Here is a 23348-nt window from a genome sequence, read left to right as displayed (position 1 = left end):
CGGAACCCGCCCAGCCTCCCTTGCGGGCTCAGCAGGCAGCCCGAGAGGCAGTTTCTGCAGCAGGTCTTGCTGGAAGGGGTACGTTGGTTGGCAGCCAACACTGGAACTGCTGTCTATTATTTGCAGTTCATTATTTCAGTGAGGAAATACTGTCCACTCCTGTGGCCGTCCATGTACATCAGTTGCCTGTTTTCAGGGAAAGTGGGGTCCAGCCTGTCCTGTTTTTCATGTAAGGCCCTGAGTCACGTGGTCCCTGGAACCTCTTTCAAGCTGTCCATCTGTATGGGGGCATCTGGCGGGGAGAAGCCACTCTTTGGAGGGGACTCCTCAAGTGCAGCCTCTGAGTGGGGGGCCTTGCTCCTGTGGTCCATCCTCCAGGGGAGCCCAGGATGGGCCTCCTGACCCGCTGGGGGCGGATGTTGAGCATCCTCATAAGATTTGTGGCAAAATAATGGGGGGAGGGGCCTGGAAGGTGATTTGTGTGAGGGAACAAAAGCTATTTTCATTACTACTTAAAAACAGTCACTCCCTCCCCTGAATTTGATCTCTTAACTCTCAGCGAGAGACCTAATGGAAGAATCACGTCTGCGCGAGATGCTCTTGTAAACCATGGAAATCATAGGAGATACCGGCCGTAAAGGGAAACTGAGTTGAGGTCTCCCCCTCGTCCTGCCTGCAGACACGGCTGGGTGGAGACACCCTGTTCTCTTACCACGTTAAGCTCCAATAATCTGGGAATTAATGAGTGTCCTTTCCTCGTTCCTGCAGAGGCTCTGTTAGACTCACACCATAAACAGACCTCTCCCCTACTCCCCTGAATGCATGGAAGCAACAGGAGAGCCACCCCTTCTCTTCTCTCCATTCGCATCTCTCCTCAGAACCTGCTCTGTCTTCAGCTCACTTGCGTGTGAGCGCGGGAGACGTCATAATCACAGATTTTTATTCTTTTCCTCATTGCCAAACCCTGGCACCTTCAGTTGACTATCTGTTCTATTTCCCCGATACAGTGGCTTTACCACCGCTGTGGTTCATCTAAGGATTCTTTCCTAGAAGAGGAAGACTGTATATAGAGTTGAAAGAACTGATGGCAGCTGCAGTCTCGCCCCTCTGGGAGTACTGCTAGTGTCTCTGTGTGTCCTCGTCGTGTGGTGGGAATGGCCCATGGCCTCCCACGCACGCTGACTCTGCGGGGTGATGGCAGTCGTGATGGATTCGTGCCTTGGGAAGGCCCGTGTCCGGAAACCACCCGCCTTTTGTGGGCGGTGAGATTTGATGTAGACTGCAGAACTGAGGCATCAGCATCCCCTGTGCTTGCTGACCCTTGGATGATCTAATTCTGGATTCTCTGTTAGCGGTAGAAGCGATGCCTGCCATCCAGATAGATGTCTACCTTTTATCTTCTGGTTCCCAGTTCTTCTGATTGGTATATAAATGGGGATGCCTCACCGACTCCTTTCTCTGTTTCTCCCTCTTCTCATGCCCCTTCCCATGAGCATAGCCGGTTTTCACCTGCATGTTTTGACTGGTGAGGTCTGGCTCCTACCTAAAGAACTTTGTGGCACAATTTATTTGATCCTGGGGCTCTGCCAACTTGAATTACATCAAGCATCTAATTACACACACAGGTAGCCTCTTCAAATATTTGCCCGCTTCACATTCGTTGTGGAGTGCCTGCTGCCGAGCTGGGTGGTGACCTTCAGCATATAGATCCAGACGGTTCGCTCGGGGGCTTGGCTGCGGGTTACCCTCCCGGTCATGTCTTCCCAGCTGCTGTCCTTGCTGAGCCTGCCTTAGTTCTCCCTCAGCCACTTCAGTCTTTGTCTTTGTCTCAAATTCAACTTCCCTCAGTGATTTCCACTGGTATGATGTCTGAGGCTGATAATCACGAGTGCTTCCTTTCACGGCTCTTTTACGACTTGCTGAGCCCTCCTGTTCCGTGGCAGTGACTGAAAATTCCCTCTCTTTGTGAAATTTTAAAAGTAAAAGTAAGTTCCATTATATATCCATGATCATATGGGAAATTATCTGAAAAAACAGAATAAAAGCTTTTCTCTACTCCATCCTGACACTCTTTTTCACATAAGACGTTGTTAGCTGACCTGAAGGTGTCTGTCATTGAACCCTGATTCTTTTACACTTTTCCCTAAGACCCGATTTCCCCTGTGCCTCAGAAGCTGCAGCTCGCTTGGTGCAGTTTGCAGAATCCCACTTTATTTGAGTGTTAATACTCTTGTGTTTGAGGCTTCCCTGGTGGCTCAGTGGTAAAGAACCCTCCTGATGATGCAGGAGATGCCGGTATGATCCCTGGGTCGGGAAGATCCCTTGGAGAAGAAAACGGTGACCCACTCCTATATTCTTGCCTTCTTGCCTGGGAAATCCCACGGACAGGGGAGCGTGGTGAGCTACGGTCTTTGGGTTGGGTCACGATGAGTCGAACATGACTTAGCAACTTAATAACAACCCAACTCTCGTGTTTATTACTGTTTTCTCTGGTGCCCATTTCCTGATCCACGTCCTTGGCCAGGGTAGCTGGGTTCTAGCTGCCTTGTCCTTGGCCAGGGTAGATGGGTTTTAGCTGCCTCCTCCCGTCCCTGCAGCGTCCCCTTGCTGGCTGAGATCTCTGGGTCTGCTGCAGGTTTGGGGCAAAGGCAGGGCTCTGATGGGAGGAACCAGAGCTGCAATCCCCATCCGAAGGTGGTCTGTTATAGCCTCAGGCTCAGCCCAGGGCAGTGCAGCTGCAGGCTAGTTCTTGCTCGTCACTCCCACTCGGGCGGGAACACCCATCTTAGCCCAGGAGCTCCCCCTGCTTCCTGTCCATCTAGTAAATGCAGCTCTCCACTCCTGCTCCTGGGAGCCTGTCTTCCCTCCTTGGCCTCTCTCGCCCCCACGTCTGATCCACATCAGCAAGTCCTTCCCTGCTGTGGGCACTCTCTTCATAAGGTACCTTGAATAGTTCCTCTGTCCCTAGGCTGCTGCCCCCATCAAGCCCTGACTACGCAGAATGTTGTCTCAGGGCCAGCAGCATCAGCATCAGGGAGCTTGTTAGAAATGCAGACTGTCTGGGCCCCCTCAGACCTGTGGAATCAGACTCTGCATTGCACCGTCGTCCCCTCCCCGGGTGGCTCTTGAGTGTCCAGGAGCCCAGGGAGCTCCACCCTCAGCTGTCAGCCTCCCTCCCTGGTCACAGACCAGGCTGCATACTTTCTCTCCTGCAGCTCTGAATTCAAGTTTTCAGACAGAGTGATCTTTTCAAAACGTGCATCAGAGCCCGGCATCCCTGGGGGACCAGACTCCAGATGCCGAGCTGGGTGGGCTGGGGTGCCCGAGCTGGGGCAGCCTGTGATTTCCAGTTGCTATGGATGCCTTGCCCAGGGAGCCTCAGGCCCTGAAGACGGAGCCCCTCCCTGGATGAGCAGTGCACAGGGAGACTCCTGAGAAGCCCATTTTAGGGGTCACCGCAGGCCAGGTCACAGTGGGTGGAGAAGGACGCAGCCAGTAGTGCAGTAAGCAGCTGAAAGGGAGCCAGACTGGCTGCACCTGACCCTGTATCGTTCCCGCAATAGTGTGTGGCCTGGGGCAAAGCCCTTCTCCTCTGGGAAATTCTGTTGTTTCATCTGTAAAGTGGGAAAATAATAGAACCCACCCTGTGGGGCTGATGTGCGGGTTATGCATAATTATGCAAATGAAGCAGCTGGCGGGGTGCCTGGCTCTGGTTGAGTCTAATCTTAGCTCCTGTCATAGGAGTGACATAGCTCCTTAACTCCAGTCTGAGCGCCTAGAAGTCAGCCATAACTGTTTTTGCTTCTGGAAGCTTCTGTGAAGCAGGCAGTTTCCGATGCAGCCGTCCAGGCCCCGTGCTCAGCAGTACAAGTCCCAGCATGGATGAAATGCCTCCTGCTATGTAGGAGAGTCTGTTACCTGGTCCCGGTAGATGGTTGCATCATGTTCATGGCTGGAGACAATGTGACCCCATCTGTCCCACGTACTGTGGTTGTGACATTCGGGGTCACCCCCCTGGAGAGTGGAGAAGGGAATGGCAACCCACTCCAGTATTCTTGCCTGGAGAATCCCATGGATAGAGGAGCCTGGCCGGCTGTAGTCCATGGGGTCACAAAGAGTGAGACACGACTGAGCGACGAACACTCACATATCCCTGGAGAAGCTCCTGAAGGAGGCTGATATGGAAAAGCTGGTGCCAAGCAGCATCATGGGACCTCCTGCCCAAAGTAGCAGGGAGTTGGATGGGGGCCTCTGAGCCAGAAGGGACGCAGGGCAGGAGAGATCCCAGGTGGGCGATCTCCCTGCTCAGAGAGAGAAGTACAGGAAGGAAAGGAGTTGTGGCTGGACGAGCAGGAGGCGGTGTCCACGTGGGGTTCCTACCCAGGGCCTGGGGCTGCTCATGTCTGCGCACGTGGTGGGCACCAACCGCGGAGTTGCACTGGCCTCACAGTCCCTGACTCTGTTCTTAGATGTACTTTGTTCCCAACGAACCTATCTGTGTGAGTTTGAAGAGTGATTGAAGTGGTTTATGTTTTGTTATGATTAACATTCCTTAAACAGGATACTCTGACAAATCTAGACATCATATTAGACCAGCGGAGGCATCACTTGCTGGCAGAGATTCACCTAGTCAAAGCTATGGTTTTTCCAGAAGTCATGTACGGCTATGAGAGTTGGACCATAAAGAAGGCCAAGTGCCAAACAGTTGATGGCTTTCTAATTGTGGTGCTAGAAGAGACATTTGAGAGTCCCTTGGATTGCAAGATGAAATCAGTTAATCCTAAAGGAAATCAACCCTTCATATTTATTGGAAGGACTGATGCTGAAGCTGAAGCTCCAATACTTTGGCCACCTGATGCCAGGAGCCAACTTACTGGAAAACACCCTGATGCTGGGAAAGATTGAAGACAGGAGGAGAAGGGGGCGACAGAGGATGAGATGGTTGGATGGCATCACCCATACAATGGACATGAGTTTGAGCAAACTCCGGGAGATAGCGAAGGACAGGGAAGCCTGGTGTGCTGTAGGCCGTGGTGTCTCAGAGTCGGACACGACTTAGTGACTGAACAACAAGCAGAACTCGGATGTGCTCCGTGGCTGGGAGTTTAGTCTGTCTCCCTTGGGCAGGGGTGGCGGCTCTGAAGGTTCTGGAGGGAACAGGGTATGCCCTGCCAGCTGCATGTCCTTGTCCCCAGGGTCTCCTGGAGGCTGCCCGTCACTTGTGTAAAAGGACACAGAGAGAAACTTCTAGAGGAAACAGATTGTTGGCTTGCAGGGAGCAGAGTTTCCATCGCTGAGGCGAGAAGCCAGTGCCACCTCGCCGGAGAGGGGCCCTGGGAACGGCAGAGGGAGGGGAGGAGTCCATGGGCCCAGTCCATGGAGCGCCCACCCGTCAGGTCCGGGGGCTGGTGAACATCAGGTGGACAGAGGTCTTTTGTCCTGAGCCACATGCAGAGGGAAATGCCCCCCAAATACAGTGGAGGGGGCTTCAGCACGGTGTCGGGACCCCTGCCTGACCCGAGAGTGGTCCACCTTTGGCTGGGCTTCCAGGCAGGGGGAGGCTTCCAGGAGAAGCACATTCCCTGCCACCCCCTCCCAGGGCCGGGTGCCTGCCAGCGATGCGGAGCCCAGGCATGTGTGGCATTGAGTGGAAATTAACACATGTGTGCTGACAGGTCACCAAAGGGCAGGATCCTGCACAGCAAGCTTGTCTAAATATCAGAAGATACTCAGAGGCGGTCAAAAGCCACCGCCTGCCCCCTCCTTCCCTGTCGCTGGGAAGATGCTCTGTTTGGGTTCCATTTGAAAATGTCTCCTGCGGCAAACATTAGGCTCATTCACGTCAGGCCTGCGGAAAGCTCCATGCTGCGTGCACGTTGTCCAGAGGAGGGTGTGCTAATTAAGACCTGGGGGGCGGGGCATTGGGGGTCCGTGGGGAGGTGGCAGTGGTGGGAACGCTGCCCTGGAGGGGCTGACCTGCCAGCAATCGTGAGCACCTTACGCTGCTTCACTCCCCCGGTGCCAGGCACTGGGTCCCCGCTGTTTCTTAATTCTCGATGAGGCCATGCTGCCCTCCCCACTGTACCACTGTCACAGAAGGAATCTGTTTTCCTGAGCCACCTGGTTTCCTGAGATCACACCAATCTGCACTCAGATGTCTGAGAAACACAATGGGTCCTGGCCACGCACTCCCGCTTTTTGCTGCCCTGGCCCCTGCCTCTAACCCGGCTGCCTGCCTAGTCTGTCTGGCCAACGTGCAAGCCTTTCCACACTCATCCTGTGATGAGCTTGAGGTCTCTCTTCCCGTTTCCCGGTAAAGAGACCCGCCCGTTCCCCTCAGGCCAGCCGCCCCCCTCCCCCGCCCCCGACCAAGGCCACTCTGTGCAGGGGGCTCCCCAGTGCCCTGGCGTCTCAGCACCGGGGGGCCCAGTGTCGCCAGATGAACCCCTCAGCGTCTCCAAGAGCAAGGACACGCTAGCGGGGACTGTTTTTATCGGGCTGTCAGTCTTTACAACCCGGACTTTGCACTGTTTATGGGGTGTGTGTTTTCAGAAAAGAAGAAAGTATCTGCTGTCTCCTTGCAGCCAAGAGCAAAATACAGTGGAGAGGAGGGATGATGCCGTTGTCTCACCAATGCGGGCATGCGTCACAGGCCTCCTCCCTCCCCGGGGAGATCCGTGCTCTTTTTTTAAAGGCTTTAAATTTTCTTTGATCTCTGGAATGGTTTCTCCCTGTCTGTGAATATCTTTTGCTATCTTTTGATATGTCCACAAATTTCTTGCACATAGTATTCACCTCCTCTTTTTTTTTGGTCCCCTAGATGTGTATATATTTTTAGAGTTGGGAATTTATGATGCTTTTTTATAAACCACATTCGTTTATACCTTTTCTTTCCTCTGTAAATTCAGGATCATATTTACCATTTCCCTTTGGTTCCGATTCAGGCAGCGCCATACCTGACCTAGGGTTGTTACCGTAAACATGCTTGCTTATTAACCTTGGAAAATGGGTCTGCAGTCTCCTGTTGAGAATGCTGGAGGAAGCTCTTGCTTGGCTATAATTTAAGCAGTGAGTGAAACCCTAATTGCTGCAAAAAAAAAAAAAAGGCACCTTCCCTAAAGCTTCAACACACCCAGGGGAACATTTCACCTAAAGGAACTGACCGCAAGGCTCTTTTTCATTATTGTTTTCCGGTTTGTCATGTTTGGACTTTTGTCTGCAGCCCTCTAATTCTCACTGTATCCTGGAGTCTGAGAATTTCTGCAGTGCAAGGGACCTTAGAGGATGTTTGCATTCTTTCGATTCCTGGAAACCGTCTGGTGTTCGAGACCAGGGTCATCTCCTGCAGGAAACCACTGCTGACCACCACCTGCTCCCCACCCACCCAGCTCCGCCCCACCCTAAGGGTCCAGGAGAAGTGTCCTCTCCAGCCCCTCCACTGAACTGGCGACCTTTTTGTGTCTAGAACGTGAGGGACCCACGGTTCTGTCTCCAGCCTCTAGCAGAGTGTCTGACAATTAACTCTCAGCGAGAGCGTTTGAAATACAGAGGGCTGCCTGTATGACAGACGAGAGCCAGACACTTGTCCAATGGCTTATTCAGTAAATGGTTCAGTGTTCAGAGGTGTCCAGACGGAGCTCACTGCTCTGTCTTGCAGAGCAGGTGCTAATGTAACACGTCCCTGTTCCAACCAAGTCCGCACCTTTGCTGCCCTGCAGCCCATTGCAGGCACCCGCCCTTCAGATCTGCTCCTGATTTTAAAGCTTGTTTTCATCCCTTTTCTGGTTTCTCAGTCGCCCTGGGCCTGGGTAACCTTTGTCCGCCCGCCCACTGGCCACTATCATCAAGCGAAGCTCCGAGGGGCCTGAGTGCACGTGGGGACCCCAGCAAGCAGCGTTTTATGCTGCAAGGTCCCTTCAGAACCAGACCTCGTCTTCCTGAGGAAATCAGCCTCTACCTGGTAGCTGCATCCGCCTCCTGCAGGGTCTGCTGCATTCACTCTGCACAGTGACTCCCATTCCTGCTGCTGAAGGGACACGTGGCCCTGGGACCTCTTTCATCTTCTCGGGCGCAGGCTGAAGGGACACGTGGCCCTGGGACCTCTTTTGTCTTCTCGGGGCGCAGGCTGAAGGGACACATGGCCCTGGGACCTCTTTCATCTTCTCGGGGCGCAGGCTGAAGGGACACGTGGCCCTGGGACCTCTTTCATCTTCTCAGGCGCAGGCTGAAGGGACACGTGGCCCTGGGACCTCTTTCATCTTCTCGGGCGCAGGCTGAAGGGACACGTGGCCCTGGGACCTCTTTCATCTTCTCCGGGCGCAGGCTGAAGGGACACGTGGCCCTGGGACCTCTTTCGTCTTCTCGGGCGCAGGCTGAAGGGACACGTGGCCCTGGGACCTCTTTTGTCTTCTCGGGCGCAGGCTGAAGGGACACGTGGCCCTGGGACCTCTTTTGTCTTCTCGGGGCACAGGCTGAAGGGACACGTGGCCTTGGGACCTCTTTTGTCTTCTCGGGGCACAGGCTGAAGGGACACGTGGCCCTGGGACCTCTTTTGTCTTCTCGGGCGCAGGCTGAAGGGACACGTGGCTTTGGGACCTCTTTTGTCTTCTCAGGGCACAGGCTGAAGGGACACGTGGCCCTGGGACCTCTTTTGTCTTCTCGGGGCGCAGGCTGAAGGGACACGTGGCCCTGGGACCTCTTTCATCTTCTCCGGGCGCAGGCTGAAGGGACACGTGGCCCTGGGACCTCTTTTGTCTTCTCGGGGCACAGGCTGAAGGGACACGTGGCCTTGGGACCTCTTTTGTCTTCTCGGGGCACAGGCTGAAGGGACACGTGGCCCTGGGACCTCTTTTGTCTTCTCGGGGCGCAGGCTGAAGGGACACGTGGCTTTGGGACCTCTTTTGTCTTCTCGGGGCACAGGCTGAAGGGACACGTGGCCCTGGGACCTCTTTTGTCTTCTCGGGGCGCAGGCTGAAGGGACACGTGGCCCTGGGACCTCTTTCATCTTCTCCGGGCGCAGGCTGAAGGGACACGTGGCCCTGGGACCTCTTTCGTCTTCTCGGGCGCAGGCTGAAGGGACACATGGCCCTGGGACCTCTTTTGTCTTCTCGGGGCGCAGGCTGAAGGGACACGTGGCCCTGGGACCTCTTTCATCTTCTCCGGGCGCAGGCTGAAGGGACACGTGGCCCTGGGACCTCTTTCGTCTTCTCGGGCGCAGGCTGAAGGGACACGTGGCCCTGGGACCTCTTTCGTCTTCTCGGGGCGCAGGCTGAAGGGACACGTGGCCCTGGGACCTCTTTTGTCTTCTCGGGGCACAGGCTGAAGGGACACGTGGCCTTGGGACCTCTTTTGTCTTCTCGGGGCACAGGCTGAAGGGACACGTGGCCCTGGGACCTCTTTTGTCTTCTCGGGCGCAGGCTGAAGGGACTTGTGGCCTTGGGACCTCTTTTGTCTTCTCGGGGTGCAGGCTGAAGGGACACGTGGCCCTGGGACCTCTTTTGTCTTCTCGGGGTGCAGGCTGAAGGGACACGTGGCCTTGGGACCTCTTCCCTTGTCATCTTCTCTTGGGGTGCAGGCCAAGTGCCTGATGGAGTGCTCTTGAGAGGTCAGCTTTTCCACAGCTGTCCAGGTGCCCGCCCTGTGCCCAGCCCAGCGCTGATGACTGTCCTGCACATCAGAGGGAGAATGTTTTCTCAGCCAAGACACCTTGTGGCATTTGAAAGAAGCAATTCTGCATGTTCCTTTTTCCTCTCTTAATTTTTGCTTCATTTCCCCCCAGTTATTAAAGGACTATGTTATTTGAAAAGAAAAAAAATTAGGTAACAGAACAAAGACAAGAAGGGCCCTTGGTTGCAAAGCACGTAAACGACCGACCGTGGAGAATGCAGATCCTCCTCGAATGTAGTCATGGGGCCAGATGCTGACTGTTCATGAGGCCCTGGCCAGCCCCTTCCTCATGCCAGGCCACATCGTAGGTGCTGGAATCAAGTAGCCAAAACACGGCCCAGGTCCCTGCCTTCTCAAAGCTCCTGATGAAGAATAGATAGATGAGCAGGTGATGTGGTCTCCGGGGCGACAGTGCAGTGAAGGAACAAGGGCAGGAGAGGTGGGGGTGTGTCTGAGGCCACTGCTTCTGCTGGGGGTGGGAGTTGTCTGGGAAGCTCTGTTGGACACGGTAACACTGAGGCAGGAGCTCGAATGACAGAGGGGCTCCAAGCAGGGCAATCACATTTCGGGGAGGGCCCAGGTGGCTGGCAGGGTACTGGGCGCAGGGTGGTGGCTCCGGGCACACAGGCTCCAGCTGGGCAGGGACACCCATGGGGACACACAGTATGGCACACAGGGTTGTGTGCTGCCCTCTTTTCATTTATTTGCTCAAAAGCCCTTTTGTCACTTATGGCCGAGTTTGTAGGGCGGGTGCGGGGTGCTAAGCATCTGGGTCTTAGAGGCATAACCCCCTGCATATCTTTGGGAGGCAGGGCAGAGGTGTGGACTGGGGCACAGGCTAACCCCATTCATTTCCCAGATGCCCCTTAGCTGCTGTATCCCTGTGGAGAGGGTGGGGTCTTGGCGGAAGACTCCAGGAGAGAAGAGCCCTGCAGAGCCCTGTGCTCTGTTTGTGATCTGCTGTAGACAGCGCTAGTGGTAAAGACCCCGCCTGCCCGTGCAGGAGACATCAGAGACCCTGGTTCAGTTCCTGGGTCAGGAAGACCCACTGGAGGAGGGCATGGCAAGCCACTCCAGCATTCTTGCCTGGAGAATCCCATGGACAGAACAGCCTGGTGGGCTACAGTCCATAGGGTTGCAAAGAGTCAGACACAACGGAAGCGACTTAGCATACGCACGCACAGGGAAGAAAACTAGATTCTGGAACAGTCCAGGTGGGCAGAGCTGCAGAACTCAGAGCCTGATTTAGTGAATAATCTGCACAGTCCTGTGGGTTAAGGTTTTCCATTAAGCTCTCTGTGCTGCTAATAATTTAGCTGGAAGATGTGTTAGATACAGCACTTGGGGAAAATGGAGCACCCATCTCAGGGGATAATGACACCGTGAAGGCAGATTATTTCTACCGTGGAGAACAATTGTGAGTCTGTGCTAATAGATTAAACTGCTAGAGCGATCGTTCTGAACAAAGAAAATGGTCGAGAGCTATACAGTCAGCCCTAAACTGATTAGGACGGGTAGAGAGTCATAATTTAACCCTACTGATCTATGACACATCATTTCTTCAGTCGCTGCCACACAGCACCAGTCAGGGAAGGTCCCCGGACTTGGGGCCACCTGGATTAACATCCAGATCTGAGCTACCTTCCAGCCCACTGACCTTAGATGAGTCACTGGGCGCTAGAGGTTTCCCTGAGATGCCCAGGCCACAAGACGCCGTGTGCAAGTTATGGGCCTGGGGTGAGGAGAGGGTCCACTGGGTGCCGCGGGGGCAGAGAAGGAAGTCTATGGTTTGCAGAAACATAAAACATAGAAGCAGAGTGTGAGTCCTGTCAAGGGTGGCGTGCCTGAGGGTGGGGGAGGAGCCAGCACCCCCTCTGTGATGTAGCCCTCCACGCCCTCCAGGTCCCTTTTTCACGGCCTCGCAAGAAGCTGGGCATTTGCAAACGCAAGCTCTTGAGAACATGAACTTGGGCCAGTACCAGGCGGCGACCAAACCCTGGGCATCATAGTTAGGCTTTGAACGCCCCTCCCGTGACACCTGTGCCAGCCAGGAGGGTCACCCTTTACAGGATTTCTGCGGCTGCATGTTCACCTTCATCTCCATCACTCTTCCTGGTGAAGTAAGCCCAGAGGATCGCATTTGGAAAGTTCATTTTGCTATCAGAATTGGCAGTGCGTGAACCGAACTGGTGATCCTATCTGGAAGTTGGGGACCTGCCCAGTGAGTTTGGTGACTGGCAGGGCGGTGAGCACACGCCTTGCTCTTTGCTGCCTCCCCTCCGCCAGCCATGCCTTCTACTGTCTGCAGACACTACCGCCTTCCACGAAGTGGCCCCAGCCCTCATGGGACAGAGCTATTTTCCCTTGTTTCGAGCCCGGAGGCCTCATCTGGGTCTCTGCCCTTCTTCCTGCACCTGGGTCATCCTGGGCCGGCTCCTGGGACCCCGCCCTGCCACCCGCACTGCAGGCTCTGCTCATCTGAGGTTGGGCCTGGAGGGACCTCCTTGTCTGGGCGGCGGGGTCAACCCTGATCAGCACTCGGGTGTTAGAGCTGTTCAGGACAGTGAAGTCCGCTGTTGGTGACTTCGTCCTTGTTCCGGGCTTCACCTCCGATGGCAGTTGCTGTATATGAATCGTGCTGTCATGCCAGGAGTGCGCCTCAAAGCTCATGTATTGGTGGATCTCGCCTGTTTTATCACCATTGTTGGCATCTGTTTACCTGAAGTCGATGGGCTTGATTCGCCCGCGTGAGGTCCTGGGACCTCAGTGTAAATCCCGCGTGCCCCCCGACTCCTTAATTTCATGTGGGATTGACTGACAGTTCAGAGAAAAGCATTTGTCCAGTATTCCCTCCTCCCTTTCCCACCCTTCTGTCAGGTTCCCTCTTTCAAAGTGAAGTAAATCAGTATTTACTTCTAAAGTCTTGGTTCACAGTACATTTTCCCATTTCATGAGACTGAAACAAACAGTGAAAGAAGGAGGGATGAAAGGTCTCCATCTACTCTAGAAAGACAGCTCGGGCTAAATGTGCTAATACTTCCCACTCAGGACATCTCTCTAGCTTATGGAAAGTTCTGTGCAAGTTGGAGGTTCCTTCCAGTCAGTAGCTGTGTGATGCCCACCCCAGATGGGCCTCCTCCTGAATTAAACCTGAATTAAACCTGACCATGCTCCCGCCAACACAGCCCTTCCTGCTAGCAGGGAATGGCTCAGGCCCAGGGCCGAGGGAGGCCCCTGGAAGCCCGAACATGGCTCCCAGAGATGGTGTGGGTTGTGTTTACAGAGAGTTGGGCAGGGAGGAAAGTGTAACCCAGGCTTCAGCCAGCGGGGAGTCAGAAAGTATTTCATGAGTGGGAGTTCACAGAGGCCACCTGAGCAAGCCCGCTGCTCCTGGTCTCTCCTGGGGGTCCTGGGAGCCCTTGCTCCTTCTGTCCCCACTCTGCCTGGAGCCCACCCCCATGCCTCCCCTGGAGGCTGCCCTGACGCTCTGTCAGAGCACCGCCCTGTCCTGTGTCTGCCCCCCTAGACTGGTTCTCCCCCATGTGCTCCCTGAGCATCCATCATTCACCTGCACCTGGCGGAGCACCCTTCCACAGATACTGGGTGCTTGCTCCGGGCCCACGCCTGCCCCGCCCGCCTGTGTCTGGGACGAGCTGTGCCATGGCAGTGACAGCCTGGCCCTCAGAGAGCTCAGTCCACTGGGACCCTGATGAAACCAGGACAGTCTTGTTGAATGAATGAATGAATGAGTAACTGACATGCCGCAGTACCGTAGGGAAACGTTGTTAGTACTTGAGTGAGGGCCTGGAAGGCGTGGTGATGTTATTAAGCACCCACTCCGCTTACAAAAGCTTCTTCAGTTCTCCGAGCCATTCTCTGAAGTGGGCATTCTCATCTCTGTTTCACAGATGAAACATCAGAGGGTCATGGGGGAAAGTGGCCTTTCCAGGCTCACAGCCCGCAGCGAGGGAGGTGCTGTTTGCACCCCACCAAGTGCAGGACAGAGAGGTTCTTCCTGCCTTGCCTTCACACCCCACTGGGCAAGGCCAGTCTCCCTGACATCTGTTCTGTGTCCAATGCAGTCATTCCCCAGCTCAGCAAGTCCAGGCCCTTCACTTTCCTCCTCGGCTGGTTTTCTATCACTCATTTTTACACCTCTTAGGGTCTCAACACTTTCTAATTCTTGCCTATGTTATCTGTATTATTTCTCTTCTCAAGATCAAAAGCAGTTGTAAAACAAACCAGAACAGAGTCAGGGCATTAGCACCAGCTGGAGTTTGGCCTTATCTGGAATCGGCCTGCTCCGTAGCCAGTCGCTGGGATTCCTCTGGTCCCAGCTGGACTGGAAGCGGGGCCCGCCTTGTGACCTCTCTCTCACCCTCCTGCAGGTCACGGACGAGGAGCCCAGCTCCAACCACACGGTCATGATCCAGGAGACCCTCCAGCAGGCCTCCGTCGAGCTGGCCGAGCAGCATCACCTGGTGGTGTCGTCCGACGACGTGGAGGGCATCGAGACGGTCACCGTCTACACTCAGGGTGGGGAAACCTCGGAGTTCATTGTCTACGTGCAGGAGGCTGTGCAGCCCGTGGAGGAGCAGGCCTCAGGGCCACCGGCCCCTGAGCTCTAGAGGACCCGGGGCGTGCCACAGAGCCATGAGGCGCCCGGGAAGGCCCCAGCCCGGTGCTCCGCGTGCGCTCGCGTCTGCCCTCCCGGCTCCAGTGGCCATGTGGGGCCCTCCTGGCCCTCCTCTGGGTGGGTAAGGCCATCGGTTGGCATCACCAGCAATACGGGAGCTCCCCCTCCCCTCTCCGCAGCACAGACACACACACACGCCCTCCCCCACTTCATCCACTTCCAGGAGGACTTTCGCGTCAACTCCCCCAAACAGGGCCCTCCCCAGGCAGCCCCTTTGCATCAAGATTCAAACAGAGACCACCCCTCCCCACCCCAGTCCTCATCAGCACCTTCTCTGAATCATGGCCCCAACCCCTGGCCCCCGACCCCGTGTAGGTGCCCTGCCTTTATCTGGGACTGCCCTGCAGCCCGGCGACCGAGAGACAGCCGCCAGAGGAGGTGACCTTAGCGTTTCTGAATCACTTAGCAGAGAAAAGAGGGGAGGGATGGGCCTGCAGAGTCCCGCCCTCCTGGAGCCTCCGAGGCGCTTACTATCATGTGACGTGAGCGTGATTTGTTGACCCTCCCAGTCCCATCCCAGGTGGAGGGGTCTCAGCTTCCTCTCTTAGAATTCTTTTGCTTTTCCAATAAATGCACTTTTTCCTATTTGCCGCCTGCTCTAAGGAGGTGGGATGGATAGAATCAAAGCATTTCTCTACCTGAGTCCTTCTCCTCCTTTAGGTTGGCGGGTTTATGTGCCCCCCCGCCACATCCCACCCGCTCTGAGACCCCGGGCCCTGAACTTGACGGTGACTGTCGTTCTCCCTCTAAAGCATGAGCCTTGTTTCGGGGTCACTGTGAGAGGCCAGTGGTCTTCCCTTCCACTTCCCGGCACTTCACTTTGGTTTGCTGCAGCCTAAAGGAGGCAGCGGCCACTCCCCGCTTCAGGAGGGGTGGTAAACCCACCATCAAGCCTTCCCAACGCTCCTAAGTCTGACCTTTTCGTCCAGGGGCTCTTGGTAAACCCCACACTTTCTGCACCTCTGCTGTGTGACAGCTTTGTGGGGGTGTCAAGGCAAGTACCGCCACCCCCAGTCCAGCCCTGGGGTCTCCTGATGGCGTCACTCACTGTCCAGCTCACTGAGGTCAAGATTTTTTTTTTTATCAAATGAAGTTTTATTTAATTTATAGTGATTCTAACCAATTATTTGAATAAACCATCCTTTTGAGGTGTAAAATGCCAAACTGTTGCTTCATGGTTTTAGACTTTCACATTTCTAGACTGAACAATGAAATAATGAAAATACATGACATAGGATGACTCAACTGTTCATATGAAACAAAGTCCTTGATGCTATTTGGGTACTAAAAACAGCCAAAAGTTTTGGTTCAGTAACAAAGAAAAAAGCTTGAGAATCGTTTTTAATCCTACAATGGCTGGTTCTCTTTTGTGGCCAAGGAAGACATTATTGACCCATTTTCCGTGAAGAATGGGGCCTCCCTGGGGGATCAGTGGTAAAAAATCCACCTACAAATGCAGGATATGAAGGTTTGATCCCTGGATCGGGAAGATCCCCTGAAGAAAGAAATGGCAACCCACTCCAGTATTCTTGCCCGGAAAATCCCACAGTCCGTGGGATCTAGAGTTGGACAGGACTTACCGAATAAACAACACTACAGAATGAACTTTGAGTTATTCTCTAGTAAGGATGATGAGTTTTTTACCAATCTTGGTAAAAGTGAATGGTACAACCAAATGATGGATTTTTTTCCCTCAATATTTAGAAGCCTGTGTTTTTGTTTGTTTCTTGCTGTATGATTGACCTGCAACACTATGTTAGTTCTAGGTACATGGCATAGTCATTGGATATTTTTATACATTACAAAATGATCACCACAGTTAGTCTAGTATGCTAGATGCATCATACAGGTGACGATAAGACTCAGAGGTAGTGAGATTCACCGAGAGAATGTACATGAGGTGCTTGGCACAGTGTCGGGCAGAGAGGGACAGCTCTGCCCCCTTGAGAAATGCCCAGTAAGGAGGCTGTCACCTCCCAGTGTGGCCGTGGACGAGCAGCAGCATTAGTTGCTCTGTGTTTTTTTTTTTTTAATTATTTTATCTGGAGATTTCCTGTTATCTTAGATTGTTGACCCCATGGACGATACAGTCCAAGGAATTCTCCAAGCCAGAATACCCGAGTGGGTCGCCTTTCCTGTCTCCAGGGGATTTTCCCAACCCAGGGATCGAACCCAGGTCTTTCGCATTGCAGGCGGATTCTTTACCAGCTGAGCCACCAGGGAAGCCCGAGTTTTGAGTTGCCTGAGGAGATGGTGACTTATTTTATAACTGTATCTACAGGGTCAATTTAGCAAATTAATTTTTCTTGTAGTAAGTATTTAAAATACATTGTCTGTTGTCACTGATGATGTTTCCTGTATCCTTTGGTTCCATCTTTCAAGGCTGAAAAGACTTTGATTCCAACTCCGTCACCCCATCTCACCCCTTTTAAAATTTCAAAATGAACTGTCCATCTCACCCATAGATAAAGTCCAGGTCCACATCCATCTTCCCCCAGTGGTAACAGTTTTAGGTCGTAGCAGGTCTTTGGGAATCAATTAAGTGGACTATTAATTTGGAAGAGGAAAAAACAAAAACAAAAGCAGAAACATGTTCTGGAGGGAGGACTTAATTTACCGTGCATCACAAAATTTTCTAAGTAAATTATTTTCCAGTCAACTTGGCCCTTCTCTTAGCCGTGACAGGGACACGTTTGGGTTTGATTTTAAAAATTCTAGTTTATCACTACTGTCACTATTAATGCTGCAATTGAAGGCTTCGGTGGTTTGTGGTGGATAACAGTTGTTACACTTCCTGCAGGCTAAGAAGGCAGTGACGGCTTGGTATACTAAACTATCACAAAACAGACAAAGGAAGGCAGGTCGGTGTCGACAGAAAGCAGGTCAGGTCAGAGTCTTCTGCGGAGTTTTCACACCTCTCCTCTCCTTGGTCCTTCCACGTTGCACCTCTTTTAGGGCCATGCACCCCAGAACCAGACCAGCGGGTGATGGGGAGCAGCCCCGCCCTCGGGGGGCACCTCTCGGGTGATGGTCCAGGAGAAAGTGATGAGGGAACCACCAGCGGCAGAACTACCTGTGGTGAGTCCTTAGGTCACACACATCCCTCCCAGGTACCTCGAAGGAAATGAGCCTTGAAAGAGGCTTCTGCCGGGCCTGGAGGGCAGGATGCTCACCATGCCTCCTTGGTCACAGCAGATTGACTGTAATCATCAGTAGACTTGGCCCAGGATGAGGAGTCTCTGCAAACCTATCACCTGGCACCCTGTGAAGTGTGCATACACCTTTAAACCTTGGCTATGTCTGAGGTCAGACTCCTGGGTTGAAGCTGGGGGTTCACCACTTACAAGCTGGTCCATCACACGTTCTCTCTGAGCCTCAGTTTTTCCATCTCTAAAATGGAGATCACAAGAGCACCTTCCTCACTGAGTCGTTGTGAGGCTTAGAAAAGGTGATGCCTGTTCATCTCCTAATGCAGCACAGGCTTCCGAGCTGGGTTAATTATTACCATCCCCACAATTAGTGGAACTTCCCTTGTGGCTCAGCTGGTAAAGAATCTGCCTACAATGTGGGAGACCTGGGTTTGATCCCTGGGTTGGCAAGATCCCCCGGAGAAGAGAAAGGCTACGCACTCCAGCATTCTGGCCTGGAGAATTCCATGGACCATACAGTCCATAGGGTCACCAAGAGTTGGACACGACTGAACAACTTTCACTTTCCACAATTATTGTCATCGTCTTCTCTCATAACCGTGTTGAATGTGTGAATGAATGATAGAGTGGCTGGAGGGTGGGTTACCACCAGAGGAGCCCCAGAGCCTGCCTGGGAGAGGCTCCAGCTGACTCCCTGGTTTATGATAATCAGAAAGGACAGAGCAGGGCTTCCCTGGTGGCTCAGTGCTAAAAGAATCAGCCTGCCAATGCAGGAGATACAGGCTTGATTCCTGGGTCAGAAAAATCCCTGGAGAAGGAAATGGCAATCCATTCCAGTACTCTTGCCTGGAAAACCCCATGGGCAAAGGAGCCTAGTAGGCTACAGTCCCTGGGGTCATAAAGAGACATGACTGAGCACACACACACACAAGAGCTTCATGGGAACTAAGCAAAGAGCCTTGATCCAATTTAGCCTCCTTGATTTTCAGAATAAAACACACAAGACACTAAAGTCAGGTCTGGCCAGCGTCACACAGTCAGGCATCTGCATACCCAAAGTTTGGTGGGGCAGGAGGTCAGTAGATGCTCAGCAAATACTTCTTGACTGTTACTTTTCTCCCCAGTAATCGTATGAGGGGAAAGAGGCCAGGAGGACATTGCCCTGACTGCTGGTGGCCCGTGGGGATTTGAACACAGGCATGCCCAGCTCCAAATCCCTTTGTCTCCAGCCCTACTCCACCCTCGTATAGTCTGTGTGCGTGTCACTTGGGCCAAAGCCTGTGGAATCTCTTTGTAACCTGCAAGCTCTGGGCAGGGGGGAGTGAAAACTGAGCCAGAACAGGTTTTTAACTCAGAGAGGTGGGGCTGTGGGATCAACACCAGCAGGGGGAGCCAGGAGCTTCCTGGATGACCAAGCCCCTGAGCTGGGTTCGGTGCCTGGCAGGCACACAGTGGGTTCAGAGAATCAGGACTGCCCCAGAGAGCAGAAGGTGGTCACGACTTTCTCTGCTGCTGTCTCCAGCTCACCAGGAGGCCTGGGGCAGAGGGAAGAAACAGACTTGGGGCTTGTGGAACCTGTGTCCGTGTGTGGGCTCCGCTAGCTGGGTGCCCTGGGACACAGCCCTTTCTGTTTCTGAGCCCCAGGATCTTCATCTGAAAAGTGGGGATACTGAACCTGTGTTGGTCACTCTTCTGTGGCTGGACGTGAGGTTTGGTACCTGCTTAGTGGGGTTTCCCAGGTAGCGCTAGTGGTGAAGACCCATCTGCCAACGCAGGAGATGTAAGAACCCTGGCCCGGGTTCAATGCCTGGGTCGGGAAGATCCCCTGGAGGAGGACACAGCAACCCACTCCATTATCCTTGCCTGGAGAGTCCCATGGAAACAGGAGCCTGGAGGGCTACAGTCCATGGGGTCACAAAGAGTCGGACACGACTGAAGCGACTTGGCAAGCACGCCCTCACCTGCTCAGTGCCTCACCCAACTCGGAGCAGGTGCTGCATCATTCCGGCCTCCGCATCACCTCAGCCCAGCCCGACGGGATGGATGGAGCTCTGCACAGGGACCCAGGAGCCCTGGGCCTTCCTCCATCTCTGAGCGGCCTCAGAGGTCTCTTCCACTGTCTGGGCGTCCATTCCCTACCATTGGTCACAGGGTTGGGTCTGGAGGACCGCTGAAGACATTGCCCCATGCGGAGGAGCTAGTGCCAGGGGTTGTGGAGCGAGGCTCTGTCCTCGGCTCACAGCTCCGTGACCTCTGGGGTCCCTCAGCCCCCCTGAGCTTCTGTGAGCTCCTCTGTGCATGGGGACATTCTCACCCACCCATGGGGTCAGCGAGAGAATTCCCCGTGGCAGCGTTCTAAAAGCTGGCCTCTGGTTTCCTCGGGACGCAGCCTGCATTCCACATACCGTAGCTATTATTACTGATTTCTCAGGGAAGGTATTTTGATTCCTCTAGCCCTTGGAGGCTTCTTGATGAGATCACAGACTCTCACGTGGGGTTTAATATTTTAGGCCTTGTGGGCCACCTAGTCTCTGTGGCAAACTATTCACCTCTGCCCATGTCATCCGAAAGCAGCTGTAGATGGTATGGTAACTGTGTACAAATGTGTGTGTTCCAATAAAACTTTATTGGCAAAAATAGGTGGCGGGCCAGATGGGGACCCACAGGCTGTTGTTAACTGACCTCTGTCTTAGGTGCCTGGGTCTACAAGGCCAGATTCTTAGGAACTGCAAAGGCATTTGTCTCAGTGTTGATTTCTAGCAACCAAACACTTTTGCACTCGAATTTAACTTTGATGGGCACCATGCCTTTTTAAAGAGGAATAAACTGGAGCCACTGGTTGAAGATTCCAGCCCTTCGTGGTGTGGACGGAGGGGAGATGGAGGGGATGGGTTTGTCATGATCCCAGTCTGCCACCCGTTCTTGTGACCCTGAGGATACCCCTCTTCTCCCTGGGCCTCGACTTCCTGCTCTGGTTATCGGGTGGGGGGTGGGGGTGGAATGGGGAGTGACATGGGGGTGGGAGATGCGGTGTGGAGGGGGGTCATCTGAGTCGCTGTGTTGGCTTCTTTCTGTTCTGATAGGGAAGCAACTCTAGAGGCTCCTGACTCTTTCACTGCTGCTCCGAGGAAAATGAGACATTCTTGTAAGAGGGAAGATCCTTTAATTAAATTGCTGGGAAATTAGAAGGATTGAGTGATTGAGAAGAGAGGGTGATGCTGAGGTCAAGGTGCTCTCTGCGGATTAATTAAGACGTTGCTCTGCTCCCCGCTGTCCAAGACAGCAGACCCCGGAGGCCGGACCCCGAGGAACACTGAGCAGACCCTTCACTGGGGGGACTCTTGCTCTGCCCAGAGGCCACTCCCCCTTTGCACCCTCTTCCCTCCTCCCACTCCCTGCTGCCTTCCTGCTACTAACAGGGATGGGCCCAGGGTGAGCCTGTCTTAATTAAGCTGGATGATCTTCCTTGGGCTTCCAAAAGCAATGAATGCTTTCTGCCTCAGCCAGGGTTTTAGGTTCCGTTTGATCTGGCCGTGGCTCCCAGAGAAGCTGGGGAAATGTCCTCCCTAAATACAGGCTCTCTGTTGCTAATCCTGAGCTCCACTGGTCTGACCTGGTCCCCTAACTTCTAACTGATCCACCCCACCCCCAGCCGGTATCAGACAGGGATGTGAACTTTGACCCGGACTTCCCCTGGTGGCTTAGAGGTAAAGAATTTGCCTGCCAGAGCAGGAGACATGGGTTCAATCCCCAGTCCGGGAAGATCCCCTGGAGGAGAAAATGACAACCCACTCCAGTAGGTTGCCTCTAGAATCCCATAGACAGAGACGCCTGGGGGGCTACAGTCCATGGAGTCACAAAGAGTCGGTAATGACCTAGCGACTAAACAACAAGCGTTCTTTGTGGCCCAGCGTTGTCCCCACCCTCCGAGGCCTTGCTCGCCCTGCTGGCTTTCCTGCCTCTGGACGTGCACTCGGCCTCTGCAGCCAAGACACCGTCAGCTTCCCTGGATGTGGAGGGAAATAGTTGGCGTGGTGTTTCCCCATGGGGTCGCACACATGCACCCCAACTTTGTTTTTTTTTTTTAACTTTTGTGCAAGCCCTGGACACCCACGTTTGCACCACCACACCACACACAGAGATATAGACGCACACACACCGCACACATATAAACACACCACACCCACCTCATATCACATGCATCACACAGATATACGCACACCACACAGACAACACAGACACACACAGACACACACACACACATACACACACGACACAGCAAGGGAAGCCATGCTTCTTCCCCGAGGAACGTCTCCTCACAGCCGACTTGTTAATTGACTCTGGCCGCAGGTCTGTTTGTCATCTTCCCCTGTGCCTAGGCACCAAATGAAGACAGATTCTAGGAAGCTTTGAAAATTTCTGCGATGCAGAAGCCTCGGATTCACAGGCTTTGAAGATTAGAACGAGCTTTAATTCTTCTGCCCCTACCCTGGCTCTTGAATTATTTAGAAAACATTTCTCTGAAAATGCTCTGCACCCTGTGATTTTAAAGCAGGTCAAGGCCATCGTGAGAGCTGTCACTCACTCAGCTTGGGTGCTCACCGGAGAACCACCCACAGTTCCCTGGCCCCACCTCACTGGTCCTGATAACAGCCCTAACACAGTGGCTGAGGTGTTCTTATGACCCCATTTTAGAGAACAGAAAGAAGAGGCTGAGAATTGGCCCCAGATCAGAGGAGTCCATGGGGCCAAGGATATGAATCCAGGCCTTCCGGTCCCAGACTCCATGTTTGTAAACCTTGTGCAGTAATGCCTCCTATAAATGGCAGGGAATTTGGAAAAGTAGAGAAAAGGACAAAGAAGAAAATACAGATTCTAGAGAACAAAACTTTATCTCTTATGGGTTTATTTTCAATGTATCTATGTAAGCATAAATGTATATTTTGTTTTATAAAAAAGTTTATAGAATCTATATGATTCCCATAAAATTGCTCCTTTTCAAAGACTTAAAACCCAGGGAGGACTTGGGGAAGGAAGGGCGGAAGGCGTCTTTGTGAGTCAGTGAAAGAGTCGAGCCAGGAGAGGCTCACAGCCTTGTATGAGGACCAAGTGAGAGGAAGCCAGAAATCTCTTAAGGGAGAAAGGAAGTGGCTCAGAGTCATGCGGCCCAGGTGTGAGCTGCCTCACTGCCTGCCCGCTCCCGGGGCCGAGACCCTGCAGGGTTAACCCCACTCATGCTAGTCTGAGATGCCGAGGCACCCCATCTGTGAACTGGGGACTCAGCAGAGGTCAGTCATGAATAATGGCCTAGGGTCCTCAGGGAAGGGCCTGGCTGAGCCATGCGCACAGTAGGCCTTCAGCACGGGAAGGCCCATTTGGTCATCTTGTCCATCTAGCCCTAGGGACGAGCAGAAGCAACAACACCCAGGGCAGAGCTCATCTGGCCCCCGGGGCCTCCCAGGAGTGAGCTGTGGGCAGCAGACAGCACCGCCTCCAGGTGTAGTGGACGGCGTGGGTTCTGCAGGGAGGGGCGTCTATTTGCCCCACATCCAGCCCAGCGGCCCACCCATCACTCTCCCCTGTAGAAGTGTTACTGAGTCAAGCTCGCTCTAGTTCAGAGAATGAGCTTATGGTTGCAGAGGCAGCAGGAGCAGGGTGGGGGCACTGGATGGGAAGAGGGAAGGGATAATTAGGGAGTTTGGGATGGACACGTATGAACATGTACCCACTGCTCTATTTGAAATGGATAACCAATAAGGACCTACTGTAGAGCACAAGGAACTCTGCTCAATGTTAGGTGGCTTCCTGGATGGGAGGGAAGTTTAGGGGAGAGTGGA

General features: G+C 53.5%; 1 protein-coding gene across 1 annotated transcript in view; it reads left to right on the top strand.

Moving 5' to 3' along the window:
* The window catches only part of ZFAT (zinc finger and AT-hook domain containing), a 160880-nt gene extending 145354 nt beyond the window's left edge, over positions 1-15526 (top strand). Inside the window, exon 16 of the mRNA XM_018058597.1 lies at positions 14055-15526. Coding sequence (XP_017914086.1) covers positions 14055-14294 — 240 coding nt within the window. The 3' untranslated portion in view covers positions 14295-15526. The remainder of the gene's footprint in view (positions 1-14054) is intronic.

Source organism: Capra hircus, chromosome 14 (genome assembly GCF_001704415.2).
Source record: "Capra hircus breed San Clemente chromosome 14, ASM170441v1, whole genome shotgun sequence".
In the NCBI taxonomy this organism is placed as follows: Eukaryota; Metazoa; Chordata; class Mammalia; order Artiodactyla; family Bovidae; genus Capra; species Capra hircus.
This window is presented reverse-complemented; position numbering and strand designations above follow the sequence as displayed.